Raw genomic sequence first — 18,917 nt, 5'->3', positions numbered from 1 at the left:
GAGGGCTTCTACGTCCATAGTGGCCAGGATGGTGTTTTCTGGAAGATCACCGATGGATTGTAGTTTCCTCAGGAAGTCAGTGGTGTCTCAAAGATAGCTGGGAGTGCTGGTAGCGTAGGGCCTGAGGAGAGAGTCCACATAGCCAGACAATCCTGATGTTAGGGTGCCAATGCCTGAGATGATGGGGTGTCCAGGATTTGCAGGTTTATGGATCTTTTGTAGCAAATAGAATACCCGTGGTTGGGGTTCTAGGCATGTGTCTGTACAGATTTGTTCCTGTGCTTTGTCAGGGAGTTTTTTTAGCAGATGGTGTAGTTTCTTTAGGTAATCCTCAGTGGGATCAGAGGATAATGGGCTGTAGAATGTGGTGTTAGAGAGCTGTCTAGCAGCCTCTTGGTCATATTCCAATTTATTCATGATGACGACAGCACCTCCTTTGTCAGCCTTTTTGATTATGATGTCAGAGTTGTTTCTGAGGCTGTAGATGGCGTTGTGTTCAGCATGGCTGAGGTTATGGGACAACTGATGTTGCTTTTCCACAATTTCAGCCTTTGCATGTTAACGGAAGCAATCTATATAGAAGTCCAGTCTGTTGTTTCGACCGTCCGGAGGAGTCCACCACAATCCTTTTTTTTTTTTTTGTAGTGTTGGTAGGGACGATTCTGTGGGTTAGTATGCTGTTCAGAGGTATGTTGGAAATATTCTTTGAGTCAGAGACGTCGAAAGTAGGATTCTAGGTCACCACAGAACTGTATCATGTTCGTGGGTTTGGAGGGACAAAAGGAGAGGCTCCAAGATAGGACAGACTCTTCTGCTGGGCTACGAGTATAGCTGGAAAGATTAACAATATTGTGGGGTGGGTTAAGGGAACTACTGTTGTGGCTGCTTATGGCATGTAGCAGTTTAGATAGTTTAGTGTCCTTTTTCCTTTGTAGAGAGGCAAAGTTTGTCTTGTAAATGGCTTGTCTAGTTTTTGTAAAGTCTATCCATGAGGAAGTTTGTGTGGAAGGTTGGTTTTCTTATGAGAGTATCCAGTTTTGAGAGCTCATTCTTAATCTTTCCCCGTTTGCTGTATAGGATGCTGATCAGATGGTTTCGCAGTTTCTTTGAGAGTGTGTGACACAGTCTCTCAGCATAGTCTGTGTGATATGTAGATTGTAATGGATTTTTTACCTTTAGTCCTTTTGGTATGATGTCCATCTGTTTGCATTTGGAAAGGAAGATGATGTCTGTCTGTATCTGTATGAGTTTTTTCATGAAGTTGATGGATTTCCACTCCATACGGCTAAATGCAGTGCCTTGCATAATGACAGGTTTCAGAGTAGCAGCTGTGTTAGTCTGTATCCGCAAAAAGAACAGGAGTACTTGTGGCACCTTAGAGACTAACAAATTTATTTGAGCATAAGCTTTCGTGGGCTACAGCCCACTTCATCAGATGCATGGCCCCACAGTATGCCAACATTTTTATGGCTGACTTAGAACAACGCTTCCTTAGCTCTCGTTCCCTAATGCCCTTACTCTACTTGCGCTACATTGATGACATCTTCATCATCTGGACCCATGGAAAAGAAGCCCTTGAGGAATTCCACTATGATTTCAATAATTTCCATCCCACCATCAACCTCAGCCTAGATCAATCCACACAAGCGGTTCATTTCCTGGACACTACTGTGCTAATAAGCGAAGGTCACATAAATACCACCCTATACCGGAAACCTACTGACCGCTATACTTACCTACATGCCTCCAGCTTCCATCCAGGACACACCACACGATCCATTGTCTACCGCCAAGCTCTAAGATACAACCGCATTTGCTCCAATCCCTCAGACAGAGACAAGCACCTACAAGATCTCTATCAAGCATTCTTAAACCTACAATACCCACCTGCTGAAGTGAAAAAACAGATTGACAGAGCCAGAGGAGTACCCAGAAATCACCTCCTACAAGACAGGCCCAACAAAGAAAACAACAGAACACCACTAGCCGTCACCTTCAGCCCCCAACTAAAACCTCTCCAGGGCATCATCAAAGATCTACAACCTATCCTGAAAGATGATCCCTCACTCTCACAGATCTTGGAAGACAGGCCTGCCCTCGCTTACAGACAACCCCCCAACCTGAAGTAAATACTCACCAGCAACCACACACCACTGAACAAAAACACTGACCCAGGAACCTATCCTTGCAACAAAGCCCGATGCCAACTCTGTCCACATATCTATTCAAGTGACACCATCATAGGACCTAGTCACATCAGCCATGCTATCAGGGGCTCATTCACCTGCACATCTACCAATGTGATATATGCCATCATGTGCCAGCAATGCCCCTCTGCCATGTACATTGGCCAAACCGGATAGTCTCTACGCAAAAGAATTAATGGACACAAATCTGACATCAGGAATCATAACATTCAAAAACCAGTAGGAGAACACTTTAACCTGTCTGGTCACTTAATAACAGACCTGAGGGTGGCAATTTTGCTACAGAAAAGCTTCAAAAACAGACTCCAATGAGAAACTGATGAATTTGAATTGATATGCAAACCAGATACAATCAACTTAGGCTTGAATAGAGACCGGGAATGGCTGAGCCATTACACACATTGAATCTATCTCCCCTTGTAAGTATTCTCACACTTCTTATCAAACTGTCTGTACTGAGCTATCTTGATTATCACTTCAAACGTTTTTTCACTTACTTAATTGGCCTCTCAGAGTTGGTAAGACAACTCCCACCTTTTCATGCTCTCTGTATGTGTATATATATCTCCTCAATATATGTTCCATTCTATGAATCCGAAGAAGTGGGCTGTAGCCCACGAAAGCTTATGCTCAAATAAATTTGTTAGTCTCTAAGGTACTCCTGCTCTTTTTTCAGTGGGTTGTATTTTCCCAGCCTCAGCACGGTAAGTGTGAGAGACCCTTCTATCACCAACGCCTTGAAGTGCAGTATTTGGTCTCTTTGACTTCAGCCCCTCCCCCTGTCTCTCTCATGGTGCAAGGAGATGTGAGAAGGATCAAAGGGCTGGATTCCCATATGCAGCTGATATGAGTTCAGATTAACCACAGCTCCCACTACAATAGGCAGAGAGGGACTCTAATGTCTCTAGTGTTAGCAACAAATTCACATCCCTCAGCTCAGCACCAGATGTGCATGGAGACAGAGGCTGCAGGGCCCCTGCTGGGCACAATGGGGCATGGGCTAGCCCCAGCTGTGCAGGTCTCAGGCATTGAGCATCCCCAGAAGATGCCCAGATGCCCAGATTCAGCAGTGCCTGACCCGCCCCCCTGCCTACGTGGGGAGGTGTCCAGAGAGCCACATAGCAGAGAGTTTGATGCTGAGGTTTCCTTCCCCCCCCCCCAGCTGTGTCTATAATGCCCCCCGCCCCCCGGGCTGCATGCGAAGCACCTTCTCCTTCCCTGCTCTGGTGCAGATGCTGCTGCCGCTACTCCTGCTTCCCATGGCCATTCTCCTGCCCCCCAGGACTTGGGCTGGTGCGTATGGGGGGAGGGACCCCTTAGGGAGCAGAGCTTGCACATGGCTCAGTGGAAGGGCCTGAGGCTGCTTCCCCAATACAGCAATCCTGGGGGTACGGAAAGGAGGCAGCTTCTCCTCACCATCTCCCCTGCCCCCGTGTGGGGTGCCCCATGGCCGAGGCATCTGCAGGCCAGTGGGATGGGGAGCAGAGGCAGGGAAGTTGTTTCCATAGATCTGAGGGGATCCAGTCTACACTAGGGAAGCTTCCCACCAAAGAATATCAGCCACCGATTATGGGTGTGACATGCCCTAGAGGCCACATGCAGGGTAACAACCTCCTAGTGCTGCCATCTAACAGCCTCACCCCTTTAGCTCAAGGACTGTGCTCCAGGGCTGGAGTCAACCACAGACCTGGGAGGCCATTGCATCAGCACCTTTGGGAGCCTACCCAGATTTCCAGCCCCGGGTGGAGTCTGGCTCTTCCTGCACCAGTAGAAAGCACAGCAGTGCTCTGAATGCAGCTGACTCCTCTGGCAGTCTGTGCAGAGCACAGCAACCTCGGGGCTGCCCTAACCTGTCTGTGCTCCAAGGAGCCATTCTGGTAGCTGGGCAGAGCTGGGTACCTCCATGGCCTGCATAGATCTGCTCCTCCAAGTTCTGGGCTGCAGGGAGGGCTGCTACCTGATTTATGGGGCGGGTGTTGCAAGGGCAGGCAGGGTCTGGAAAGACCAAAACCCCCATGACCAGTGGGCAGATCTGACCTGAGACATGTGGGGCAGGGTTTCAAGAGAGCCCCACAACCACAATGCGATTCTCTAGTGAACTCAATGTGGTGGGAGGAGATTGTCAGTGATCTCCATGTTACCTGGGTCGAGGGGACAACCCAGGAGGAGGGGGCAGGGAAACTTGGCTGGCTGGGTTGAGGGTCTGATCTGGGGCAACAAAGGTTGAGGATGAGGGTAGGGATAGAATTGGGGTCCTTGGTCAAACTCTGGAGCCTCATGTTGTCCCAAAGCAGGTGAGTTTTACCCCTCTCTCTCTCTCTGCCATTGGAGATCATCGGGGGAAGGAAAGCTGGGTGTCACTCCAGACCCTACATGGCCTTCGTGAAGATAGAGACAGGAGGATGCTGCAGAAGGTTCCTGATCTGGAATGACATGGTGGTGACAGTAGCTCATTGTCACTGCAACCTTGGGTAAGAAATGTACCATCTGCCGTCCCTGAGCCAGCCAGTCCCTGTCCTGGGGCTTGCCTCTTGTCATTTGGAGCCACTAATGGCTTGGTGCACTGTTGTGCTGGGTGCAGAATGTGTCAACAACAGACACCCTGATCTGCTGCTCCAGGAATAGTATTGTTACCTTCCTTGGTCTGAGAAGTCAGTGAGGTCTTGCAGGAGGAGAAATTGCTGGTGGCATTAGGTCTATTCTTTCATGCAGTTCTGTTTATTTACAAAGTATGTCCAAAGTCCTGTTTCTCTGAATGCAGTCAGAATGAAACAACAAGTGACTGTTTCTTTACTCCGAGTCCCAAGCCTCTTTCAGCCAGCACTCTGCCCAAAAGCTCTCTCCTGCGGCTTAGTGCAGGGTAACAGTACCCATGCTTCTTTGGCTGTGGCTGGTGCCTTCTCTGGCTGCTTCACAGCTAAGTTTTAGTCCAGGCCTGTGTGATTGGTGATGATTCTAGTGATTCAGCTTTCTTGTTACCTAAACAAGCTTATAATGGCTTCTGTACATTGATCCTGAGAACAAGACCCACCCACTTTAAGGATGTTTATGGCCCATGACTGAATCCATTGTATTAGCCTGTCTGTGGCACCTGCATTCCCTTGTATTTCACAGCACCATCACTGTGTTGAAATAGATGAACTGGGGAGGCAGGAGATTGGGGTACATCACCGAATCCCCCACCCAGAATACAATGATGAGACAGATGAAAATGACATCATGCTGCTGCAGGTACCACACCTTTGCATCTCCCAGTGATGTCAGACTGCTACAGATACCATCACATCACCCCCGTGACCTCACATTGCTGCAGGTACCATCCCCATCCCATCACTCCACCCCCAGTGACCTCACATTGCTGCAGGTACCTCTCCCATCCCATCATCACGCCCCCAAGACCTCACACTGCTGCCAATACTGCCCCATCCCATCCCCCCCTCACCCCAGAGAGCACATGGCATCACAGTATTGCACAGTTGTCATGGGGATGCCCCATCTGGCCCCATCCCCCCAGGACAGGATGCAGCCCCCACGAAGAGTTTGATTTCCCTTCTCTCCCCACCCCCACCCCCATCACAGCTGAGGGACAAAGCCAATCTGACCGAGACTGTGGGCACCATCCCCCTGTCCTAGTGAAGGTGAGGGAGGGAGCTGTGTGCAGCAGACCGGCTGGGGCCAGACTGTATCATCTTCAGGGGGTGTGTTTAACTTGTATTGGAGGTGTTTACCTTGTATTAGGATGTTCTGGCACGATCCTTCTGAAATCTGTTTATGTTCATACACCCCTTCTATCCATCCCTCCCTCCCTCCCTCTCCATCCACATCCTTCTATCAATCTATCCTGCCATCTGTTCCTCACTCTCTCTCCATCCATCCCTCCCTCCCTCCCTCTCCATCCACATCCTTCTATCAATCTATCCTGCCATCTGTTCCTCACTCTCTCCCCATCCATCCCTGCCTCCCTCCCTCTCCATCCACATCCTTCTATCAATCTGTCCTGCCATCTGTTCTTCACTCTCTCCCCATCCACCCATCCCCTGACAGTGTTACCCATTGCTCTAGTATCTCAGCCCTGTTGGTGCCTTCAACTTCGTCGTGTTTGCTTGTTAATTTCACTCTGTCCTCTAGCTACCGGCATTGATGGAGTGTAGTGACATCCAGCCTTCATCAGTGTTTAATTCCTTCCGTGGCCTTTCGAGCTGGCCACCGCTATTGCACACAGCCAGGCTGGGATGTTCAATGCCACTTTCAGGAGTGAGGTGTCTAAATCCCATGGACTTTCAGTGGCTGTTGGGCCCCTAACACCCTGACCCCCTTTTATCATCTCCAGCTCATCCTGTCAAGTGCTGGAGCTCAATTCCACTCAGCACCCAGCATGGGGGACATGGGGAGATTTTCAGAAGCACTGAACAAGTAATGGGACAGCGGGCCTTTCCCCTCTAGGGGGAGCTGGCCGCAACCAGACCCAGGGTGGGGGACTGGCTCAGGGAGGTGGGGAATGGGACATGGGGCCTTTCCCCTCTAGGGGGCACCAGCTCCCATCCAAGACTGGCTGATTCAGATGGGCTGAGAATCAGCTTCATTGTCTCTGTCCCCACCCCCAATGCGGGTGTCTGTGGGAAGCGGTGCTGTCACAGACGGGCCCGACCTGAGCTCCTTGACCCAGGTTCCTCTACCCCGGTCACACCCCCACGGCAGTTGAGAAGGATCAAGGGGCCGGGTTCCTCCCAGAAGCTGAGTTGAGTCTCAGTCAAACCACAGCTCCCTCCGCAGTAGCACCCCACCTTGCCCAGCTCCACTCCAGATGTGCTCAGTACCCAGTGGTGCACAGCTGCCAGAGGCACAGGGGGGTCCCAACAAGCTGTGGCCCCAGCAGTACCTGGCCTCAGAGCGGGCAGCCCCCAGCTGGGCAAGGCTCTGGGGCCTCAACTCTGGGGTGGCTGTGATTCAGCTGGGCCTGATCTCCCCCCCCGCCCCCAGCGGGACCGACCCTCTCCTGGATACTGCCCCGTGCAGCGCAGCAGAGCCTGAGAGAGAGCCTGACTGGGGAGGGGGCAGCAGCAGCTCGCTCCCTGCCCAGGCCCTGCTTCCAGGGACAGGCGCCCACTCTGAGCATGCCGGGGGCTGCGGTGGGGTGGGGGGCTCGGGCCTGCTTGGCCGCTGTCCCGGAAGCCGCCCTGGGCTGGGGGCAGCCTGCTGCTGCTGCAGCCAGGTGATCTCCCGGTCACGGTCATCCGCTGCGCTGCACCAGGCAGCTTGGCTGGAACAGGCATTGGCCCCGCCCCTTCTCCTCATACTCTGGCCCCTCCCCTTCCACTCCCCACCCCAGCTGGTTGTTGGGGGGAACTCAACTCTTCATGCCCCCCCACATGTCACCTACCTACTCAGTGCCCAGGGTGAGCACAGCTCGGCATTTGGCAATGCCCATGGCCCCCCCAAAATGGACTGATGGGCTGAGGGGCCCCGATGGCAACTCCCCTGCCCCCCAGCTGGTGTGGTGGGGGATCCAAGCGCTGAGATGGCAGGTCCCTCTCTGATGCCCCAGATAGGGTTGCCAACTTTCTACTTGCAGAAAACCTAACACCCGAGCTCTTCTCCGAGGCCCCACCACTGCTCACTTCTTCCCCCCTCCCTTCCTCACTCACTCTCTCCCACCCACCCTCACTCACTCATTTTCACTGGTCTGGGGCAGGGGGATGAGCTGCAGGAAGGGGTGAAGTCTCCAGATGGGAGTGCTGGTTCTGGGGTGGGGCCAGAGATGAGGGGTTCAGGGTGCAGGAGGAGGTGCAGGGTGCAGACTTTGGGCTGGGGCAGGGAGGTTGGGGTGCAGAAGGAGGTGCAGGATGCAGGCTCTGTGAGGGAGTCTGGGTGTGGGAGGAGGTTCCAAACTGGGGCAGGGTTTTGGGGTGTGGGAGGGGGTTTGGGTGCAGGTTCTGGGCGGTGCTGATCTCAGGTGGCTCATGGGAAGCGGCCAGCATGTCCCTCTGGCTTTTAGGTGGAGGGGCCAGAAGGCTCTGCACACTGCTCCTACCCACCCCCCAGCTCCTATTGGGCTCACTTTCCAGCCAATAGGAGCTGCGGAGCTGGCACTCGGAGTGGCTCCTGTGGGCGGGGGCAGTACGTGGAGCCCCCCTGGCTGCCCCTCCGCCTAGGAGCTGGAGGGACATTCCGGCTGCTTCCCGGGAGCCATTCAGAGCTGGGTACGGAGCCTGCCCACCCCGCTGGTGCTGCGTCCAACCAGATGTTTAGCAGCCTGGTCAGCTCTGCTGCCTGGAGCTGCCAGGGTCCCTTTTCGACTGGGCATTCCAGTCGAACACTGGATGCCTGGTAAACCTAGCCCCAGAGCGCATGACCTTGAGGTTTCCTTGTATTCCCACTGCCCAGCCAGGCCTCTAGCTCATCTCAGAGGCAGATGCGCCCTCTCCCCCCCCATGGGACCTGACAGTGCTGCTGCTGCTGCTCCCCGGAGCTCAGGATGCTGAGTAGGTGGGACATCAGGGCCCCAGATGTACCCAGCCCTAGCGAGGTACAGGGCCCCAAATGTGCACCGGTCCCAGGGACTGCAGGGCCCAAGATGTGCACATTGCCTGGACTCCAGGGCCCCAGATGTGCACACCCTTTGGGGTGGAGGGGCCCAGATGTGCACAGGCCCAGCAGATTGCGCTCTGCTAGCTCTGCAGGGCAGCTGGCTAGTGACTCACCCACGTGTGAACTCCTCCCCAGCAGGATAAAGGGGCTGTGGTTTGCCCCTTGTCACCTGAGGGAGGGGGTGGCCAACCCCTCCCAGCCTGGTCTATAAATAACCCCAGAGACAGCCACACCCCCTTCCATGGACTGCCTCTGACAATGCAGCTTCTGCTTCTGCTCCTCATTGCCTTTCTCCTCCCCCGTGGGGCTCAGGCTGGTGAGTACAGGAGTGGATAGACCCCCCCAGCCCCATAGAGAGCAGAACATGGATCTATTAACATGGTCTGCAAACCCTGGCTACTCCCCAGAGTCAGATGCTTCCACCAGAACCATCAATGTGTCCCCAGCACCCAGCTGGAGTGCTGTGGGGCCCAGGGGGCTATCATGTTTGCCCAACTGGCGAACCTGAGGGCAGTGGGGTCTGGGGATGGTTATCGGTGTGTGTGTGCCCAGAACAAAGCTGAGGTGCCCCAGAGCCATGGGGTCTGGGGGCATCGGTGTGTGCCCAAAACACAACTGGGGAGCTGTGGGGTCTGGAGGCAGGTGAGCAGGGAGCTAAAGGGGCAGGGGGAGCGGAGGGGATTGATGCTACCATAATAAGTGCCCTGAGAGGGAGATGACACAGAGAAGCTCACTAAGGGCTGATGAGAAGAGCATGTATCAAGACAGGAAAGGCAGATCTGTGCAGCCTGTGTGGTTACAGCAGGGAGGCTGGATTCATTTTGCAGTTCCACCACACAATGTGCTGGAGGGAGCCACTTTCTACCTTTGTGCCGGGATTTCCCAGGGTGTGAAATGGGAATGAGGATCCATTCTTTAAACTCTCTGGAGCAGAGATTCTCACTCTGTTTCTGTGCAGCACTCAGAACAAAGGGGCCCTGGGGGTCTGTGCAGCACCCGACAGAATGGGAACTTGATCTTGGTTTGGGGTCTGTGCAGCACCTGGCACAACAGGGGCCCTGATCTCTGTCAGTGTCTATGCAGTGCCCGGCACAATGGGGCCCTGATCTCAGTCAGGGTGTGCACAGCCTGTGGCACAGGTGGGCCCTGATCTTGGTCAGGGTCTGTGCAGCATCCGGCACAGCGGGGCCCTGGCTGGCGGACAGATACACGCGCTAGCTGTATTGGGGGCCTGAACTAACTCCTTCTCTTGGGGGCTCTGCCAGGGGAGATCTTCGGGGGACAGGAAGCCGAGCCTCACTCCAGACCCTACATGGCCTTTGTGAAGATAGAGACAGAAAGAAAAGGAGGAGGAATGTGTGGAGGGTTCCTGATCCGGGATGATGTGGTGGTGACGGCAGCTTGTTGTAACTGCAACTTTGGGTAAGAAATGCAAGATCCCCTGTCCCTGAGGCATCAATTCCCCTTCCCTGCTTCTAGGTCAAAGCCGGCACCCCCTGAAGGTGAAAAACGCTGGAGTGCTGGTTTCTGTACATTCATCCTGAGTGCCAGGCAGCGTCTACACACACCCACTTTAACGAGGTTAATGACCCATGATTGAATCCAGAGTGTTCACCTGTCCGCATCCCCTTGTATTTCCCAGCACCATCACTGTGCTCCTGGGGGCCCACAACATTTCTGTACATGAACCTGGGATCATGCAGGAGATCCAGGTACGTCATCGAATCTCCCACCCACAATACAATGATGAAACAGATGAAAATGACATCATGCTGCTGCAGGTACCACCCTACTTACATCACCTGCCCCAATGAACCCACACTACTGCAGGTACCACCCCATCTCATCACCACGCCCCCAGTGACCTCACACTACTGCAGGTACCACCCCCACCCAATCACTCTGCCCCCAGTGATCTCACACTGCTGCAGGTTCCACCCCCATCTCATCACCCCGCCCCCAGTGACCTCACACTGCTGCAGGTACCGCCCCCATCCCATCACCCCACCCCCAGTGACCTCACACTACTGAAGGTACTGCCTCCATCCCATCACCCCGCCCCCAGTGACCTCACAGTGCTACAGGTACCGCCCTCATCCCACCCCCCAGCCCCCAGTGAGCACATGGCATCACAGTTTTGTGCAGTTTTCACAGGGATGCCCCATCTGGCCCCATCCTCTGGGGGCAGATCCGTCCCCCAAGAGGAGTTTGATTTCCCTTTTCTCACCCTGATCACAGCTGAGGTGCAAAGCCAATCTGACCGAGACTGTGGACACCATCCTCTTACCCAGGAATAAGGTGAAACTGGGGGCTGTGTGCAGTGTGGCCGGCTGGGGCCAGACTAGTAGCAAGGTAAATGCCCAGTCCTCCCAGACCCTGCAGGAGGTGGAACTGACGGTCATGAGCAAGGACATCTGTCTGTCCCGACCCTATCTGCGCTATGACCCGTCCGTGATGCTGTGCGTGGGGGATCCCAAGGAGAGGAGGGCGTCCTTCCAGGTGAGTGTGGGATGGGGCACCTGGGGCCCGGGGCAAGGTGCTGCTATAACAGGAGACTGACAGAGCTGGGCAGAATGGGGAGAGCCAGGATCCATGGTGAGCCAGGCAGATCCTGGGAATGAGCGACTGGAATGGGCCAGATCCTGGGAATCATGGATGGAAGCTCGAAATCAGGGGCAAGAAACAGGCAGATCTTTTAAATGGGGAATGAATCCTAATAATTTGATACAGAAACTGGCAAGATCATAGAAATCAGGGACAGAAATCTGCTGCATGTTCAACAGGTTCTAGAATCAGGGACAAGAATGAGCCACATGGATCTTACTAGTGAGGGACAGATTCTGGAAATCAGGGTTGGGAATCAGCTGGATCCTAGGAGTCAGAGAGGGGAATTGCTGAATCAAGAACCCAGGGGTGGATCTGAGAAATCAGCAGGAGATCCTAGAAATCAAGGGCAGGTGTCAGCCAGATGCTGGAAATCAGGATTTGGAATCAGGGATGAGAGCTGAGCAGATTAAAGACATGAGGGATGGATGCTAGAAATCAGGGACAGGGGTAGATTGGATCCCTGGACCGGGGGGTAGGAGGCCTGGGTGTGTCCCAGGAGTGACTTAACCGTGAGTCCCCAGCCCGGTGGATACAGAGCTGGATTTCAGGACGGTGAATACAGAATGCAGCCTGCCCTTCTCTTGGACTTCTGTAACCCCATGTCCGGTGTTTGCTTCTCAGGGTGACTCCGGGGGCCCCCTGGTCTGTAAAGGGAAGGCCCAGGGCATAGTCTCCCATGGCAGCGCTGATGGGTCACCACCCAGGCTGTTCACCAAGGTCTTCAAATATGTCTCCTGGATCAAGAAAACTTTGCGCAAGCTGAAGCCTTAGAGGGGATCATCCATCTCCTCTAGCATGATTGGAGAGATAGCTGGTATTGCAAAGCCATGGCTGGCTGGGTATTGCAGCTGGATGGATGGATGTGTAGCCAATGATTTTGATTTCTTGTCCATTTATTTTTGTTATGATTAACTAACATGTAATATCATATACAATCATTGTATGCTAAATAGAGTTAAATTGTTGGATTATAGAAGTATAAAATTGATCAGTAATAGAAGCGATAATTTGCTATTAGGTATCTAAATAAGGAAGTTTGAAACGCAAGGCCTGCAGGCTGAGGTCTGTACAATTTTAGCTTAGCCATACTACGCATAGGCTTAAGAAATTCTTGACATAAGTAAGTGACCAAAGAATGACCCTGTCAAGGCCGATTCCCCACTCTGTCACTCCGAGTGCAGAAGGTGGGGCCTGACAGGATTCTAAAAATTAATACTGGCCACTCCAGGCGTGTATTAAACTCCCAAGATTACAGCTTCTCTCTGACCTTGGCTTGGTAAATGCTGCCACCACCGAAATGCAAAAAAAACCCTTGGACCCAGGAAGGAACACTTGGGAATTCCTCCCTGTGGGGTACCCTCAAGCCCTTTCACCCCCACCCCCAATCCCCAGGGGAAGCGCTGAGAAAAAAAACAAAGGAAATTAGCTGTTGCCACCAGCTAATCAAACAGCAAATGCACAAACCTCTTAGGACACCAAAAATCCAGTCCTGCTCTTTAAAAAGGTACATTTTATTAAAAACAAAAAGGAAGAAAATACATCTGGAACTTAGGCTTTTGCTAGATTTTAAAAAAGAGCAATTCAAAAAAAATTAAGCACCCAATATAGCTTTCTTGGGGGGTTCGTCTTAAAGGTTACAAGCAAACAAAAGCATCTGGGGTTAGCACAGAGGAGATCCACAAGCCAAAATAAAGAAATAAACCTGACTGTGTTTACCTAAACATTCCTTATCCAAATGGTTCCTTCTAGGTATGGAAGATATTTTTTCATACGTGGTTCAACCTTACACAGCATTGCTGCTTATAGCATTGCTGCTCCGTCTCTGCAGCCCAGAGAGAACAACAGACAAAGGGAAAGTTTCTTTCCCAATTTTAAAAAGTTCTAGCCTTCCCACTGGCTCTTTTGGTCAGGTGTCCACTTTTTTTTCCTTTACCTGGGGGACTTTTTATCCCTTTACAAGTAAAGCAGCAAGTAGAGAACAGCTACCAAGAGGGATTTTACTGCTAACTGGCTGGTTGGGTGTCCATCAAAGGGAGCTCCCCCCACACACTTTATTAATCACAGACTCTGTGCCACAAGCTATTGGGAAAAGATGTACCCATGGGTGATATTGCGAAAAATTAACAGTAAGAGTAATTTTTTGCTTACAAGATTCCCAGTAATGCTATTTTTCTAACACATACCCTAACCGCAGGCTGCAGTATGTGCCTAAATGCTAATGAGGAAGTCGGAATCACATTATAAAAATAGGGTGCCCAGATTAGGAAAATTGAGTTGCCTATGGGAAACCCCAGCAGGAACCATCCCTCTACTGATGACCATTTGGCCAGCCAGCCATCAGACCTTAAGAATATCATTAAGAATCTGAGTGTAACTATATATGTAATGTGTGCATAGATCTGTATAGAATTTCTACATGCTTGGGTAATCATAACTTTAACTGTAACTTTATAAAACTTCTAAAAGAGACTAGACCTTGTCCTTGTGAAATGTCTGTGTGGTCAAGACCCTGGGTCTTTATGTGTTCCTAGAGACTCTAAATCTGAAGTAAGTATCAGAGGTGACTTTCACTCTGTGAGCTTGAAACTGTAGCTACTAGTGCCAAACCCACGGTGATGTAATACTACAGTACAAAATTCACTTAAAATAAAAAGGCTACAGATGGATGGCTATTCCAGAAGGGTGGATGGACAGTTAGATGGACAGATATTGGGGATGGATGGACAGAAATGGTAGATGAGAAGACATAGGTATTGCAGAAGGACAGGTAGACAGATGATAGATAGATACTGCGGAACGATGGTGGATGGCAGACGAGAAGGCAGACAGATGGATATTGCAGAAGGATGGATGATGGATAGATATTGTAAAAGGAGGGATGGATCAATGATGGATAGATGTTGAAGCAGGATGGAGGGAGGGAGGGAGGGACGGATGTGAGAGATGAAAAGACCAACAGCTGGATATTGCAAAGGAAAGATGGACAGAGAAATGAACAACCAGTCGAGCCTGCTTTGAGATCTCCCTCCAAGCAGAACTTACTCTTACTATTTTCCAATGCTACAGTCCCTGTGAAGAAGCCCCACACCCAGCTGTATTGCATGAATGCTCCCAGAGCCACTCATGAATCACACAGAGAAAGGCCCCAGCCAGATCGCCCCAGAGCCTAGCACTGCACCTCAGGAACATACCGTCTTGCACTGCTCAGGCTGAGCAATGCAGATTTATTAATTGGTTCAACACTTCGTCAATGGAAAGTGGATATACACCAACCTTTGCAAATTTGAGCAGATTTGCCCCACACTTCAGGCAAATTCACTGGTAAAGATAAACTGTTAAATTTATTGACTACAAAAGATAGATTTTAACTGATATTAAGTAACGGGCAAAAAGTCAGAGTTAGTTACCAAAATAAAATAAAAAATAAGCACGCAGTCTAAACCTTCATCCCTATTAGACTGGGCAACATCTAAATTAAGCCGTTTTTCTCACCCCACTGGATATCGCAGTTCATACTGTTGGAGTCTGAAGTCTTCTTCTGAGTGTCTTTGTTGCTTGCAGCGTAGGTGGGTGAAGGAGAAAGGCCCAGCATGTGGCCACTGTGTCTGTTTTATACCCTCAGTCCATGTGCTTGGAAAACACAAGTCCAGGCATGTCCGGGGGCACTGCGAGTCTCCAGGCTGGGCTGAGCAATTCCCCTGGTGTGGCCTCATGCAGGCGAGTCTTTGCATTGTAGCTCCCTTGCTGGACAAGGGCTGTTGATGGATTGTTTGACCAGGCGTTGGTTACTTTCCTTGCTGTTGCCTCTGGGGAGCTAATATTGGACTGATCCCCCAACTTACAGCATGTTTTAGTGTCAACCATACAACACAATTCTCATAACTGCTCATGCATAAATGATATACATATATGGATAGAGAAATGACTTTTGGCAGATCATAACCTTTCCCCTGATACCTTACAAGGCATGATTTATATATAAGATCACAATTATATAAAAATGAGGAGTGTGGGGGTTACAGGATGCTCCCCCAAGGTATAAAGTGTCACAATGGGGTTTCCAGGAATAGAGATGGCTGGGACCCCACCTGGCAGGTTGAAACATCACACTGGAGGTGTCCCTCCCACCCCCATCTCTGCTCCGACCTGGGCACCTGGAGTAGGGTGACCAGATGTCCCGATTTTATAGGGACAGTCCCGATTTTGGGGTCTTTTTCTTATATAGGATCCTATTACCCCCCACCTCCGTCCCGATTTTTCACACTTGCTGTTTGGTCACCCTAACCTGGAGGAAGAGGCCAGCAAAGCTGATTCAGTAGATGTCTCAGCCCCACCACACACCTCATCTGGTGCATGCACGGAGCAGGGCCGGGGAGCATCCAAACTGCATCAGGACTCAGCTCTGCCCCAGATGTGCACGGCTCCAGGCTGTATCAGTGCCCAGATGTGCCCCAGCCATGGTGGGCACCTAGACAAAGAGGAACATTCCTCCAGCTCCTTCACCTGGACGGGAAGCAAGAGGGGGTGGTGGTGGCGTTGCTTTGACGGACAGCAGGCAAGAGAGTCTGTAAGCCTGGGGCTTGTTAAGGTCCCAACCAGTCACAGGAGCTCTCCTGGTACAGAGAGACACTGAGATGAGGCCGAGTTTTCCACAACACAAGTCCCAACCTGGGCCCTTCCTCTTAGCGGCTGAGCCATTTCCCTCCACTCAGCAGGAATGGACTCAAGGGCTGATGGGCCCCAGATGGCAACTCCCCTTTTCCACCCTCACCCCCCCAGCTGGTATGATGTGGGGTCCAAGTACTTAGACGGCAGGTCCCCCACCCACGCCCTAGAGCCCATGGCCCTGAGGTTTCCTGCCTTGCATCCCCAGTGCCCAGCCATGCCTGTAACCCACCTCCCAGGCAGATGTTGTCCCCCACGGACCCTGATAGTGCTGCTGCTCCTGCTGCTTCCCGGGGCTCAGGCTGGTGAGTAGGGGAGGCATCAGGGTCCCAGATGTGCACAGGCCCCAGGGCCCCAGATGTGCACAGCCCCTGGACTCCAGGGCCCCAGATGTGCACAAGCCCCCTTCGTGTGCACGTCCCCAGATGTGCACAAGCCCAGCAGATTGCTCTCTGCTGGCTCTGCAGTGTGGCTGTTCAGTGATACCCCACATGTGAACTCCTCCCCAGCAGGACTTGGGGGCTGTGGTTTACCCTGAGCCGAGTGTAACCTGGTGGCCCCTTCTTAGTCAGGTCTATACATGACCCCAGAGGCAGATGTATCACCCACATCCCTGGACTCCCTCTGACGATGCTGCTGCTGCTCCACATTGCCTTTCCCCTGCCCCCGGGGTCTCACGCTGGTGAGTACACAGGGAATACCCCCCCCCCCAGCCTCATAGAGAGCAGAGCCCGGATCTATTGGAGTTGTATGCAGATCCTGGCTCCTCCCCAGTGTCAGATGTTCCACCAGGGCCATTGGTGTGTCCCCAGCACCCAGCTGAGCAACCATGGGGTTTGTGGGGGCTTTGGTGCCTGCTCAGCACCCACCTGGGGAGCCTGAGGGCCATGGGGTCTGGGGGCGGTTATCGCTGTGTGCTCAGGATTCAGCTGTAGAGCTGTGGGCAGGGAGCTACGGGGACAGGGCGGAGGAGGGGATTGATGCTATTGTAAAAAATCCCAAGTGGAAGGCGACCCAGAGAAACTTAATAGAGGTTGATGTGAACAGCCAGCTCCTAGACAGGAAAGGCAGAGCTATGCAGCTTGTGTGGTTAGAGCGGGGGGAAGGGGAAGGGCTGGGAGCCAGGACTCCTGGGGTCAGTTTCCGGCGCTGGGAGGGGAGTGGGTTCTAGTGGTTGCAGAGGGGGAGGGGGCGGTGCTGGGCATTCTGGGTTCATTTTCCAATTCTGCCACACTCTACGCCAGGGATCCGGAGTGAGTCACTTTCTCTTTGTGCCTGGATTTCCCAGTGTGTGAAATGAGATTGAGGATCTAAACTTTGTGTATGTAAACCCTCTGGAGCATGGATTCCCATGCTGTTTCTCTGCAGTGCCAGACACAATGGGGTCCTGATCTCGGTTGGAGTCTGTGCAGTGCTGAGGACAATGGAGGTCTGTAACAAAGCGAGGTCAAGACTTACCGGCACAGCGCCTCCTGTTGGTCGTCCTGAGAATTAGTGCTTTCCAGCACACAGAGCACCCTCTGCAGGCCGGCATCTCACCCGCCGCTGGCCCCGTGTCCCTCCCGGACCCAGGAGCCCTTTTCCTCCGGGTTCTGCCCCAGCAGTACCCCCTCACTCTGGGTCTCCCCTCCCAGGGGAACCCCCAGCCCTCTAAACCCACCTTGCCTCAGTGGCTACTGCCAGTCATCATCTAGCCCCGGCTCACTGGGGCAGACTGCCGTCTGTAAAAGCCACTCATCACTGGCAAGGGGTTAGGACCAGCTGTCTCTGCCTATCCCTGGGCTGCCCCTCTGCAGCCCCAGTACCTTTCATAGGCCTTCAACAAGGCCTGCAGCCTGGGGGTTTACCTGGCTGGAGCTCCCCAGCTCCCTTTTACCCTTCCCCAGCACTGCTCTGCTCTGCTGTGCTTCAGGTACCTTGCCCCCAGGCAGCCAGCCCTTCCCACTCCAGGGCTAGAGTGAAACTCCTTCTTCAGGTCCTGGCCCACAGCCCTCTTATCAGGGCCAGCTGGGCCCTAATTGAGCTGGCCACCACCATGGCTGTTTCCCCAACCAGCCTAGGTTTGCTGCTTTCACTCCTTTTCCCCAGCCACAGGCCTCTCCAGGGCTGCTTTTAACCCCTGCTTCCTGGAGTCGGGCAGCCGCCCCACTATGGGGCCCTGATCTTGGTCAGAGGAGGGGTTCACCAGCTGGCTGAAGCGGGGGCCTGAACTAACTCCTTCACTTGCCAGGGGAGATCATCGGGGGACAGGAAGCCCGGCCTCACTCCAGACCCTACATGGCTTTTGTGAAGATAGAGACAGGAGGAAATCAAAGAAGCAGGTGTGGAGGGTTCCTGATTCGGGAGGATGTGGTGGTAACAGCGGCTCATTGTAACTGTAACCTGGGGTAAGAAATGCAAAATGCCTTGCCACTGAGCCAGCCAGTTCCCCACCCTGAGGCCAAGTCAAAGCTGGCCCCTCCTACAGGGGAAAGTGCTGGCTTCTGTACATTCATCCTGAGTGCAAGGCAGTGTCTACACACACACACACTGTAACGTGGTTAATGACCCATGACCGAGTCCACTGTATTGGCCTGTCTGCAGCACTTGGATCCCCTTGGGTTTTACAGCGACATCACTGTGCTGTTGTGGGCCCACAATGTTGCCATACATGAACTGGGAAGGCAGGAGATCCTTGTACATCGTCGAATCCCCCACCAAGAATTCAATGACGCCACGTTTGAAAATGACCTCACACCGCTGCAGGTACCACCCCCATCCCATCCCCCCACCCCCAGTGACCTCACACTGCTGCAGGTACCACCCCCATCCCATCCCCCCACCCCCAGTGACCTCACACTGCTGCAGGTA

At 52.7% G+C, this 18,917-nt stretch overlaps 1 protein-coding gene across 1 annotated transcript; it reads left to right on the top strand.

Annotated features, from left to right (window-relative positions):
- Positions 1–4,580: 4,580 nt before the first annotated feature.
- On the top strand, positions 4,581–12,173 carry LOC117885532 (mast cell protease 1A-like). Its single transcript, XM_034786804.1, has 7 exons — positions 4,581–4,652; positions 5,322–5,438; positions 9,108–9,111; positions 10,061–10,217; positions 10,438–10,576; positions 11,034–11,294; positions 12,024–12,173. The coding sequence occupies exons 1-7, from the start codon at positions 4,581–4,583 to the stop codon at positions 12,171–12,173; spliced, it is 900 nt and encodes a 299-aa protein (XP_034642695.1).
- Positions 12,174–18,917: the final 6,744 nt, after the last annotated feature.

Source organism: Trachemys scripta, chromosome 12 (assembly GCF_013100865.1).
Source record: "Trachemys scripta elegans isolate TJP31775 chromosome 12, CAS_Tse_1.0, whole genome shotgun sequence".
Lineage (NCBI taxonomy): Eukaryota > Metazoa > Chordata > Testudines > Emydidae > Trachemys > Trachemys scripta.
This window is presented reverse-complemented; position numbering and strand designations above follow the sequence as displayed.

Excerpts from the sequence above, each read along its gene's own strand:
- LOC117885532 (XM_034786804.1), top strand. The coding sequence starts at position 4,581 with ATGGCCTTCGTGAAGATAGAGACAGGAGGATGCTGCAGAAGGTTCCTG. Across the intron at positions 10,218-10,437 it reads TGTTGTAACTGCAACTTTGG|CACCATCACTGTGCTCCTGG; the intron begins GTAAGAAATGCA and ends TGTATTTCCCAG. Across the intron at positions 11,295-12,023 it reads AGAGGAGGGCGTCCTTCCAG|GGTGACTCCGGGGGCCCCCT; the intron begins GTGAGTGTGGGA and ends TTTGCTTCTCAG.